The 12,504-nt window shown below is 53.0% G+C and overlaps 1 protein-coding gene across 1 annotated transcript; it reads left to right on the forward strand.

The window, feature by feature from the left end:
- Nucleotides 1-9,599: 9,599 nt before the first annotated feature.
- Nucleotides 9,600-11,447, forward strand: PG997_013720 (uncharacterized protein; the record flags this gene model as incomplete). The annotated part of the gene is made up of 3 exons (XM_066818034.1): nucleotides 9,600-9,770; nucleotides 9,811-10,604; nucleotides 10,661-11,447. 3 exons carry the CDS (start codon nucleotides 9,600-9,602, stop codon nucleotides 11,445-11,447), a joined length of 1,752 nt encoding a protein of 583 aa, XP_066663726.1.
- Between the last annotated feature and the right edge of the window lie 1,057 nt (nucleotides 11,448-12,504).

Consider the following 12,504-nt stretch of genomic DNA (forward strand, 5'->3'; position numbering starts at 1 on the left):
AGAGTCTGGTTCCATGCTCCACGACAGATATACAAGGAACGGGCGGGGGAAGGGAACTATCAACTTTTCGAGGTCCTAGCCAGTGTGCTATATTGGCATCTCGCCATCTTGCTCCATAGTCGTTGACGTAGACTGACCCTATTTCGTGGGGGGACCCCGGAGCGGTAAGTAGGGCTGGGGGGTTCAGCCGCGCGGAATAGGGGGGGTGGGGGCCGGGGAAGATAACCGGTGCCGGGCTACTCATCTTCTGCACCGGCGTTGGGCGTCTGGCGTGATAGGGCCGAAAGCTTTGCAGATAAATCTCGAGGGTCCTATGGTAGGCTTTCCATATACCGCTTACCACTTGTGTACCGTACCCTCAGCCAGCAGCTACCCAGCGCCATGATGAAAGAAGGTGTTTGTAGTACGACACACGGGTGAAATTCCACGAAGAGCGCCATTCTCTTCCTCTTCATCTTGAGCTTGAACTTCTTCTTCTTCTTCTTCCTCTTCTCATGCCATCTGTGTAACCAACAGCCAGAAAAAGCAATAACATCAGTCCATATTGACTCGCCATCGCGATCTCCCACCGGAAAGGAGTGCCAAAACCAGTAAACACAACCGGCTTCTTTTTCTTTTTTCGCTCATCCGTCCTTATCCCCGGGTACCCGGAAACATAATCGATCGGTTAAAGTCTATTTGTGTGTGTACAAGAGATCTGCCTACCACAATGTATCAACGAGTGGTACTACCTACTTGTTCCCACCCATGGCGCCGAGGAGCCGTCATGTCGACGACTTAGCTACCCGCCCTCTCGCTCCCCCCCTCGGATCAGGTCCGTCGAACCTACCTAGGCCAACGGACCGAGCTCTGCTGGCTGACTCGAACAAGGTCCCAAACCCCGATGGCTGTAAGGCAAAGGGCGCCGAGCTTGACTACAGTACACAGCAGCACACAGGCTGCCTGGAATGGATAAAGGATTACTAACAACCATAACTGGAAGCTCCGACGTGCATAGATTGTGAGATACACACCGGTAGAGCCTTACTTTACAGCTACGCCAGGCGTGCCTAAGTCATGACAGCCTCGGTTCGCACCGACGCCTTACCAGAGCCTCGCATATCTACTCTCTTTCGCGTGCATATAGTTCGAGTCAAATGTACATGACCGTTTCGACAAGGCAGCCTTACTAGGGAGCTTTTGGCGAATGCTCAGTAACTACTTAATCCATGATGACTAAAACGCAAGGAGGCCGTTCTGCAGGGCTGGGTTAAGATTCGACAATACACCCGGTTGACCGCTCCTTGTCTGTATATGCCGGAATCACCGATGCAACATGTAGCAGGCACGGTGATTCGAGAGACAGTACGGAGGAGACTTCGGTTCATGGATATCCTTTCTGGGGCAGTGACTGGCATGTGAAGCTCTCTCTGTCCAATTGCAGATGCCTAATGCCTTACCTAGCACATCCCATCAATGCCTTTGGCGTTGAATGTGCATACTCAACTATAGTGTACAATCTCCCACGTGCATGATATGAACACTCAGGTACGGTGAGCGTTGTTTCGCTAGTATCCCCAACGCAGCTTGCACCTCAATGGCAAGAATCTGCTAGGGAGAATGAGGCAATTACTGCATCTCCACGATTAGTTCAACGACGACGTTTCACTGAGCTCCGCCAGTCCTGCAGTCTCCACGTGCTTCGGCCTGCAGTATGCAGCTTCCTGACGAACTGGTACATACGCCCATACCCCCCCACGATAACTGTTTGTATCGTATAGTAGCAGCAGAGCAACTAGGCTAGCAATGAGGGGCTAGTCGCACCATTCGACGCCATGGCAATGCCATGAACGCAGTTCAACCCGATAGACAAGGACGAGTCGCATCCTATCGTATATGTATATACACGCATGAGATCGAACTGCTTTCCCGAAGACAGCTGCCGAGGCATGGAACCAGCTACCCACTGGCGTAGGTAGGTCCTCTGGGGGGAGCAAAGCTCCTCTTTTTGGCGGCTGCGGATCTCCATCAACATGAGTCGCGACGACGCGAGTTTTCCCGCTTACCTCTATACAGAGGTAGGTAGATCCATCCACCGCCGGGCAGATCTTTCTCCCTAGGTCACCGCAATGGAACCCGCGCCGCTTCACCTGCCGTTAACCCTGCACCGTCTGCAGATGAAGCCGCATGGCCCCCTCCTCTGACACCGAGTAGGATAACAGCGCTGATAAGTAGGCATCGCGGGGGCATCCTCGCTTACCATGCACACCGGCCCACGCTCTGCATGTAAGTGGACGGTATTTCAGGTACATGCTGAATTCGGCGGGGGTTCTTTCGCATGGACGGACCTATCTCCGCTTCGGATAGCATCGTGGGGACGGACGGCTGATGCCGAACACGATGAGATTGCCAGAATCGACATGCAGCCGACATAGCCATGCACAGTTCTTTCTGATGTGTGGCTCCCTACCGCAAGAACTCGTCGTCGTCATCGACAGAATGTAGCCAATCGAGGGAGTACATAGTCGACTTGTTGACCCGTCTGTTGTAACCTCAGCCAAGACGGACAGACGCACGTGGCGATCATCTATCTTATGTGGGGTAGTATCGAGCGCCGTCTCACACACAAAATATCACCTGGTGGTTTTTTGGCCGTCGATACGACCAAGTAACCAAAGTGTGCCCGCGGCGCATCTCGTGAAGCTGAAACCTTGAAGCGGACCCGTTCCTTCGACGGGCTTGACCGCTTTTGGCTTGCGAAAGCTGAGAAAGCTGCACCCTGTAGATCCAAGCCACCGGTGCCCCCAAACTAATCAGTAGCTCTGGGCGAATACGCCGGCGTGAATAGTAAATCGCATACTCGTACGATATGATGTGGTGCTTACTGGTAAGAGGGGCTAGGCTGGCTAGCAGAGCTCTGAGTAGGTGCATACAGCAACACAACTTGGCTGACGGTGGGCATTGTATCGTAGCCACCATGGAGGACTGCAGAATCTGCGACACCCTCGACGGCTCGCATCTCCTCCAACGAGATAGGACAGGGTAGGGTGTATACTTAGCCGTCCAGCAGATCTATCCGCAGGGGGGCACAAAATCCATGAGCGGCCGATCAAAAGCAGATGTGACCAACGGGTTAGCAACTCCCCCGAGAGAAGAGAGTGAGTTCATCGTTTTCCCATCATTGATCAACTGCCCAGATAGGCAATCTGACCGCCCGGCCGAGAGGTTGTGCCGGCAATCCGTCCAGGATGTAACGAAAGACCACCACCCCCACCAACATGAGATGTCGACTTGGGTCTGAAGATGGGACGGGAAGACAGGGTGCCGAAAGAGGAGAGCTGCTGCTGCTGCTGCTGGGTATTGCTTGCTGCCTCTGCCATCTCGCTAAAATGACATGTCTGTTTCCACGGGGGCGGGCAAGAATTGGCGTGCGATGAGAAGGACTAGGAAAATATTAAAGCGGAACTGGCCCGCCTGTGGAAGTGGAGAGGCTCATCTTGCGATGTAGGTGCCGGGATAACCCATGGAGGCGCGCAAAGAGGGCGTCAGAGAGAGTCGACGGTGACTGTTTGCGTCGCGATGAAAGTATGCTGTAGATGGCTTGCGTTGTGATGTGTTGTGGTGTGATGTGTTGTTTGTTGTCGTGTGTGCCGCCATCCTAAAGCGTCAGGATGTTTCTCCCAGCACCAGCCCGCCCAGCCACTTCCCCGCGGCTGTCGATTGAGTCGTGGATGGCGCTTGTCCGTCCTTATCTTACTAGAGACATCTCGGGTCACACGCCGTTTCCTTTGCCTTGCGGATGCCATGGCGACAGTCGGCCGACTGGCAATTCGTGCGCGTTGGGATTCAGTTTCCCGTCACACTCGGTTGCGCAAGACAGCTGCCGCTCGGCAGCGAAGGGCGTCGGAAGCCGAGACTTTTTGGGGGCGGCAGGAGCGCGACATCGAGAAGGTGAATCATATCCATGCGGATCTCGCAATGCAAAAGAAAGGATGGAATTTCTGCTGGTCCGATTATGACCAACCTGTACGAAATCAAGCAGAGCGAAGTCCCACAGTGCTGGAAATATGAGCAGGCATCAGGGCGATATAGGGAAGGAAAAATTAGGGTCGCCGAAAGGCCGAGCTATGTAGAACGTGCTGTCCATGTGTGTGCATTTTGTTCAAGTTTCAGCCATTGCCGGTTCGGCTCTACCCGCCAAGGGCAAACCGCTGTCCTGGTATGTGCCATCGTCTATTCCACGATGCAATGGAGGCTCCCCAAGTAGCGTAGCATGTATGTACGTCTGATACGCATGTAGGCCGGCTGGAGCGTTAGGTTTTTGTTTTTGATGGTCTCGACCCAGCCAGGACGCCAAGGTGGGAGGTGCATTAGGTATACCACCGCACCAACGCGAGTGAACTGGTATGCTTTTTCATGCAGGGGCGTTTGATGCGCCTCGCATTTGTGGAGAGACGCTGCATTGGAATCACGAACAAGCCCGTCAGATGTCATATTTCTCCGAAGGTTGGTATGGCAAAGGCAAGTAAGCCAGCACAAAAAGTAAGCACTGTAATATCATGCCGAAATGTACGCATGAAAGCTGGAATGTCCAACGCTGGATGTGGCTCCGAGGCTTAACCCAGCAGCAATAGTAGCCGAGAGTGACTGGTTTCGGCATTCTACGGTGATGATCAGGGGCAGATATGCAGAACGGGGAGATGGATGTGTCCTTGATGTCCCTTGGTCATTGGCTCGCATCGACATGGTCAAGCTTATGCATGCAGTATCGGACTTCGCTACCGAAAGCATTTTTGGAGTCCGCGCCTACTCCATCACGACATGTTTGTCCAACAGTTTTTTATTCTTTACAATCACCAGTGGCTTTTTGTGTTGTTGGTGTTTCAGGTCGTTCCCGCGAATGAGATGAGATTGACATGGGCTGTTTGCATCCCAACCAGGTAGCACTGGAGTACTACATGAGAGAGGTTAGGTTCGATTCCTGACAGCGCTATTGGTTATCTCTCTCATGTTCTGGTAGCGCTGTCAGGAATCGAACCTAACCTCCCTCATGTAGTACTCCAGTGTAGCCATATTATATACTTGTACCTCAAGATATGTACACCCACCCACCGCCTCTTTCGGGGCGTGCATACAAGTAGCCATCTGCACATACAGTTGGACCCGAGAACGCGAAGGCACCGGACATATTGATGATCCAACTCACTTTCAGCCGCACTTCTGAAGCTGCGGTGTGCGCACGCGCGCCTCTGCCCAATGGCAAACATCAGAGCAGTTTGGCATGAAAAGCCGAGCATGGCCACGCAAGTTGTATGTATGCATGTGTGTGATGATCTGGATCGCCGCCTCTGCGGCGCCGCATGTAAGACAACCAGCGTGACTTGGCGTGTGTTTGATGCTGACATTGCAGAATGTTTCAACGCCCGCCCTCGTGGGATTTAAGGTGAGAAACGACGTAGCATTGGGATTGGCATCTGACGTAAGGACTTTTTGCGCCAAGAACTGGCATCCTTCCAATTCCCTCTGTCTGTGCTGCTTCTGTCTGTGCCGCAGGAGTAACCAGGCTCGAGCGCGCGTTCAGGGTCGTGTCTTTTCTGGTACGGGTGACGGCAGCTCTGGACATACAAGCCCAAAGTTGCGATATTCATCAAACTCATAACTGATACCAAACTGACTGAAGGCTCTACAACAGAGTAATTAAAGGAAGGAACTCTCATACTTCTTGACGACGTGAAACCCCTGGAACCTTGTTGAGATCGGCCACATCGGCTATCTCCCAAACAGTGTCAAAAGATCAGATGATCGTGCTGAGCGTTGTCGCCTTTCCTTTCTTTTGTTTTCGTGTGCGCGCAACATCCCATTTCCAGGAAGCTACGGTGGGGTCGTGGCTTGCTCATGAATCTGGGGTATTACTAAGACCAGCATGTTGTGCGTGTCAGTGCTGGGAGGACTCCTCGGCTACTGACAAGTATCCTGGCCCATACACCCGAAAGAAGCAACATCGCGCTGTCACCAGAGTCCAAACAGAAACAGGTCTCATACGCACATCTTGTTTCGACGTTTAAAATTGCCCACGTGGTGTTGCTGTTTGAATGTTTGCGTTGCAGCAGGAAGGAGAGCAACTGAAAGACTCAGGTGGCCGACTGACTGACTGAGAGTGAGTAGCAGAGTAGCAGTAAAAGCAAGCACTGTAGTTCCTTGCAGCGCTAGTGCACAGAGACCCGAAATTGCTGGACTCGACATGCTGCTTCCGACCCCGGGCTTTCGGCCCCGCTGACTTCATTACCTGCCCACTGCCCAGGGAGAAGGGGGAGAAGGGGCCAGGATGGCCATAGAGAAACCAAAGAAGAAAAAGAAGAGGTCAACGGGAAACACCACAATGTATATCAAAGGCGGTGCTCCGTATAGACCCGCTTGCTAATCCCATTGCGCCCCTTCCATCGTGGACAGCCTTGACAGGGACCGGAGCTGCGGACTTCTATCGCTACCTATCCTTCCTAGGTGAGACAAGGCCCGCTCCACTTGCACGTCGACTTTGACGATGCTAAAAGAAGAAAATGCAGCTGAACATCGGGGGCTCTGTACGTCAGTCAACGGCGTCCCGTGATTCTGGCACCCAGTATTAAATCCGGCTGGAGCCTCGATGTTGCAGGATGTTGTTGCAGAGAGCAGGGCTGGCTAGCAGCACTCCAGCACGGCTGGACGGACACCCAGCAAGCCAGGACCTAGGATACATAGGATGGCCCTGGAGATTATTTGATCATCGCAACCCCGAATTTCAATCATGCCATGCGATGGTGGCACAAAGGGAAAAAAAGGAAAACAGGGTGAAAAGGCGGTGGGCAGTTCGTTCGTAGCCCAGCCCATCAATCCGGTTGTCTTGGTTGGGGGACACCTGATTCTGAGGCCTTCCATTCGACCTCAGCCCAAGTCTTGTCATTTTTTCCCTTCTCGCTCCAATCTGGAGGTTCAATCTGGAGCTCCCCTACGGCGCTAGAATGAAAACGGTCCTGCCCAACAGTACCGATTTTCGTCCCCTTTTCAGGTTCGGTCGCTTTTTGCTAGAGCTACCTAAGCTACTGCTGTATCGCCGCCCACTGTTGTGTTGGGAACTGATAGTGGTGGTGTTGCTGTGGCAAAGAGGCGTTCCGCCTATCGGCGCCCGTTGAATCTGTGCCACATGAAGTTCGACCACTAGGCGATGGATTGGAACACAAACATCAACAAGTTGACAAGTCTAGGTTAGATCTAGATCCTGTCCACCGCCATGCGCCCGAAGAAGGAGTGGGAAAAAACCTACCCTATCAAATTTGGAACCTTGTCGAGTAGCGCAGCTTCCGAATACTGCTGGGAACGTAAATAGGGTTGGTTACTGTTGTCTCTATTTTTCTTTGTCTCCCAGGAACGGAACCCAAACAAAGAACCCCTTTTTCCGGAGATGCGATGCACATGATCGGTAAGGCAGCAAGTAGGTACATAACACACTTACATACGTAGCGGAAGGGGATGATGCGGGACTGCAGTAAGGTACCAGGCACACAACAGGCACAGAAGCTTTCGCTGGAGCTATGGGAGTAATCCAATATCCTTCCTCTGGTCGTGTTTGGTCCCCTATTTACAGGCCTGCTTGCCTGCCCACTTTCGAAAGAGGTCTGGTGGACCGGGCTCCAGTATGAAATTCAATGTTGTACCTACCTGGCCTGGTAAATGCGCCCTAAAACCCATGCGCATACATACGGTCATTCTACCAAGCCCGTATTAGCCACGCCGAGACAAGCCTGGGGGGCCAATTCTGCCGTAGGTCTGGTGTGTGTTCTGATCAATGGATATATTAATGTACTTACATGCATAACGTACTATTCGACATGTAGGTACTTATGCTACGTAGCATTGTACATATACGAGGAACAAATGGGAGCAATTGATCAACTCCAGCTGCCACTATGAATACCGCTGAGGTGCGCTCGTAGATCGCAGAGTAGGGAGGATGGGCAAGCGTATTGGATGATTTGCAGACATGCAATCAATCAATTCAAAGGGTACCTTGCCTTCCAGCTACAGTAGGCTAGCATTGAGTTGAGCGAAGGAAGAGAGCACTTGAGGAAAAAAGATAGGTACTACTATTCCTATCCACAGCAGATCCTCGGCCCCATCTGGGTGCGTCCACAGCCAGACCAACCACATTCCGTTGCACGGGGATGCATTGCATCGTGCATACACGCAAACCACGACACCAATACTACCCACGTTAGTGTGAAGCCCGGCTTTTTCGGCCGGGGTCCAGTCCCTGGTTTTCCACAGTCGCCCATCCAGGGTTGGCATGTTGGGTCGCTCGTCTAGAAGGCCGGCGAAGGAAGTCAGCTGCGAATCCCAAGGTCCCAATTGCTGCTGGGTCCTGGCTGGCTACTGTACCTAGTCCAGGCCCTGTCCAATCCTGGTCCCGGTGCTCAACTGGTCCCCTCCCTACAGGCTTGGGGTACGGGCTACGGGCTTTGGATTTACAGCAGACGCAAGTACATACCTTATGTACTGTAAGCCATCGATGTAGGTGAGCAGGTACTGACTGTACTGCACAGGGCAAGGTAAAGGTAGCCCGTCCTATGGAACTTTCTTTGGAAACAGATGAACCCGACTGAAATCCCACCTTGCTGCAGCTTTAATTCTTTTTGGGATTAATGTGATGTACATGGCACTACGTCTGCGACTACTACCACCTCGATATTTTCGGGTTTCCGCTCTGCTCTGCGCTGCGCTGCTCTGCTCCCTCCACCCCCTCCACTGCTCGCTCGCCAGCGAATTCCCACACCAGACCAGACACCGAGGGGGCAGTACCGCCCGTGCGATCCGTTATTAATCTCCTTTGGGGTCTAAAACCTTCAAGACCTCTGCCTTCTGCGGGCTTGTACTTTGTATGCCTACTTTTAGTACAGACCATACCAGGGGTTTTCCTATCCTATCCTGTCCTATCTTATCCTATCCATCCCGACCCTGCAAATGTACCTCGAGCGTCCGAAGGCCTTCCATACATACATCCCCTTCCAATTCATGATTCATCTGGTGCCAGATACATTCAGCATCTTTTCCTCTCCTTCCCCTTCCCTTTCCCCTTCCCCATTGTTATATGTCCTCAAAGACGTCCGTCAGACTGGCACTGGACCCATTCTTTCGTAACTGTTCTCTTTTTTTTGGTTTTGACCCAGACGGAAGCCTCGTCTTGCCTAGCTTTCCTTCTTTCAATCCTCTTACACACCCGGCACCAATAAGAGGAGAGGACTGCGACAAGGACCGTTCTTTTCTATCAATCTGTTCGACGAATATGTATCTTAATTCATAATACACCACGCCTATCTTCTCGACTTCAGTCGCCGGGGCCGCAAGCGACCTCGGTCGAGCATTGCGATCCAAACCACTTGCTTGCCATCAGCCCAACACACAACCACGTTCCGAGGATGGAAGGCACCCTACTCATCCCCCTGATCGGGGCAACATTCTCGGGCGAGCCCTATGGAAGGTATGACTTCACCGCCGCCGAAACTGCCTTTCTCGGTATGATCTGGCTATTAACGCTGCTGCTGTAGTCCCGATATGTGGTCGTGGGGTCTCCGCAGAGGGAGGGCAACATGGATGCGAACCAACCACCAAACAACCTCAGTCTATCTCAGGTTCTCTCCGCCACCCGGATCAAGGATTCGCGGGAGAAGAACATCAAGATCCCGCCGAGGATGTCGCCCGACTCTATCTATCTGTCGTTGTATAAGTACAAGGTAAACAACAACTGTGCCGCAGCCCACGTTAGTCTAGCTGGATCATCTAACCGTACTGCTTTTATAGGATGACTGGGAACCTTCACAACAATACTCGATGGCTTCCATCGCGGACTGCCAGGTCCAAATGGTAGCACACCGGAAACAAGGGCCGGCTCTGCCCACACTGGTACTGCAGATAAAGCCAGATCCAGCCACAGACAAACTCCGAAAGCGACGCTCGAGTCGGACCGCTGGCTTGACGAGGGAAAAGGAGTCGGGCCCGACAACGTTATGGTTCCGACCCAGCGAAGAGGGCGGCTACGCTCTGCAAGACTGGGCACGCTATATTTCCTCGCTCTTACCACCGAGCGCCCCCGACGCCTACCCAATGAGCCCCGTAACGCCTGCATCGCCGACATTCTCCAACCCTTTCTCGCCCCGCCGAGACGGAGGGCAGTATCGCCCGGGCAGTGGTGGTCAGGAACCCGTGCGCCCAGCAATGCAGCATAAACGGTCTGGCTTTACCCGCGAACGTCCGCATACGTTCTCTTCCGAGTCGCCTAGCTTACGCTCTCGTAAGAGCGATATCTCATCGCACGGGAGTTCCTTGAACGCAATGGGGATGGGATATGTTATTCACGGCAATCAATACACCACAGTTTTGCCAACCGACCTACCCTCGCCGGCCACTACTGTTGGCGAAGTACCGACAGAGTACACGTTGGGTTGGACCTCTGCACAGGGACGGTCATCCACACTGAGCTCGCCTGTCCGAGCTAGAGGAAGTGTGAGCTCACAGGGTCAGGCACCAGGCAGCCAAGCGTCGAGTTCCCCGCCACCGGCACGAGAATCCATATTGGACAGAGCTTTCCAGCTGAGGTGCATCCCTGGGGTAGAAACGGAGGTCCCTGGCGAATACAACCTGAGCTCCCTAGCGAGGTTCGATGCATTGATGCGCGAGGCGGAGGAGCGGCGGAAGAAGGAACGAGCTCAGAACCCCCTATCACGCCAATGACCAGCACTTTCGAGGAAGACGAGGATGCTGATGAGCAGGACACTGCAAAAATTGAGAAACAGGTCAAACAGGAGGAGGTTGTGGAGGAATCAGAAGAAGACGATGAAATGGAAGAATCCAGTGACGATGATGTCTTTGATCATGATGTCACGAGGGACCGGGCATCAATTGGTCCGACAGCCCAGCGGGCATTGGCTTTCATTGCCAACCGTCACAGTACAATGGCGCAGGGTGGCCGTGCAACGCAGAGCTACCATCCAGACAACGGCTATTCCATACTGCGACCTCATACGGCCCATTCGAGGACGAGGCCCGCAGCAATGCAGCGAGGAGGCAGCCAATCCCACGTGCCACTTGCCGCTGCCGCCATGGAAAACCAGCGCGCGTCAATGCGAGATCACCTGTCTCGTCATGAAAAACGACACTCCACATCGAGCGTGAAGCGACTGAGCTTTAATGAATTTACCAAGCGATTGAGCAGTACCAGCAGCCTATTACTCTCGCCCAACAACGGAGGCGGGCCTGGCAGCCGGGGGAGCAGCGAGAGCGAGGCTACACAGCAGCCTATTACGTCTACATCCCGGACCGGACTACGCCACCCACGAGGAACGCCTTCGCAGAGCTCCCAGAGCTCGAGGGATTCGGAGCGATGCGGCTGGCGCGGCAGTGTTGGTGTATTTGGAGCCGGTGAGGGTTCCTTCATCTAATGTCGGCCAATTTCGAGAGATACCCTTTACGAATTTTCTTCCTTTTTCACTTTGTTTTTACTCGTCCATTCTCCGGAGATATTGAATGCGCAACAGCCACGGTCCGTCTTTTTTTGTACGATTATCAAGATTTTGCATTCATGTCATGACCTATCACGAAAAACCACCCCACGCAGCAAAGAGACGACAGATCCGAGGGGTTTCTGGTTTTAAGGGGGATAAGTGCATTTTCATGGCCCGTCTTATTAGAGACTTTTGGGCACGTCATCAACACCACCACGACGGACGGCGATGCGGCAACCCATTCAGCAACATCAAGAGGCCTCATACTACTACTACGCGCCCCCGTGTCATTCGTTACGACGCGAGCGGGTGCCACAGTCCCATCATTTCCACAGTCTTCGAGGCAGATCATCTACCCATCGCTCGAAAGACGAGAAAAAAACTAGCCAGCCATTGTGATAGATACAGAACAAACAAAACTTTTTATCATCCATTTCTCGACTTACATCCTGTGACGTTTTCTAATCATGAAGATTCCCCGTTCATGGAATGCGACTTATTCTGATGATTCCAGTGACCCGCTACGGTGGCCATGTTGGTTCCTGCAACCTCCTTGTGCCTGCATATCCCATGCATGCTGCGTCACTCACGTGTGTGCCGCCGAACCTGTCAACCAACGCAAGGGCGGGCCGGCGCCCAACAAACAGACGACAGCTGCGGAATGAATGCTACCCATGCTACGTCAAGCAGCAGCACGGTCAACGGAGGACCATGCACAAACAGTAAGATGCCACCACGTCCTAGTGCCGTGTAGTAGCGCACCTTGGGGTGGACCCTATAATACTCGCAAGCTATGCTCTAAAAGAAGGAATACCGTACTTTTGCATGGATTGCTGGGTGTGGGCGGCCGAAAGAAACGAGCAAGCTTGGCAGCTAGGCGGCAGCAGCAGCAGCATGCATGCATGGATTTGTAATACAATGATATTATCGTGTCATGTCATGTCGTGAAGCGGCCCGAACCCACCGTCGCCGCTAACGAGGGGGGAGGGGGAGG

The sequence above is a fragment of the Apiospora hydei genome (genome assembly GCF_038363865.1).
Source record: "Apiospora hydei strain CBS 114990 chromosome Unknown utg000009l_segment0_segment0, whole genome shotgun sequence".
Lineage (NCBI taxonomy): Eukaryota > Fungi > Ascomycota > Sordariomycetes > Amphisphaeriales > Apiosporaceae > Apiospora > Apiospora hydei.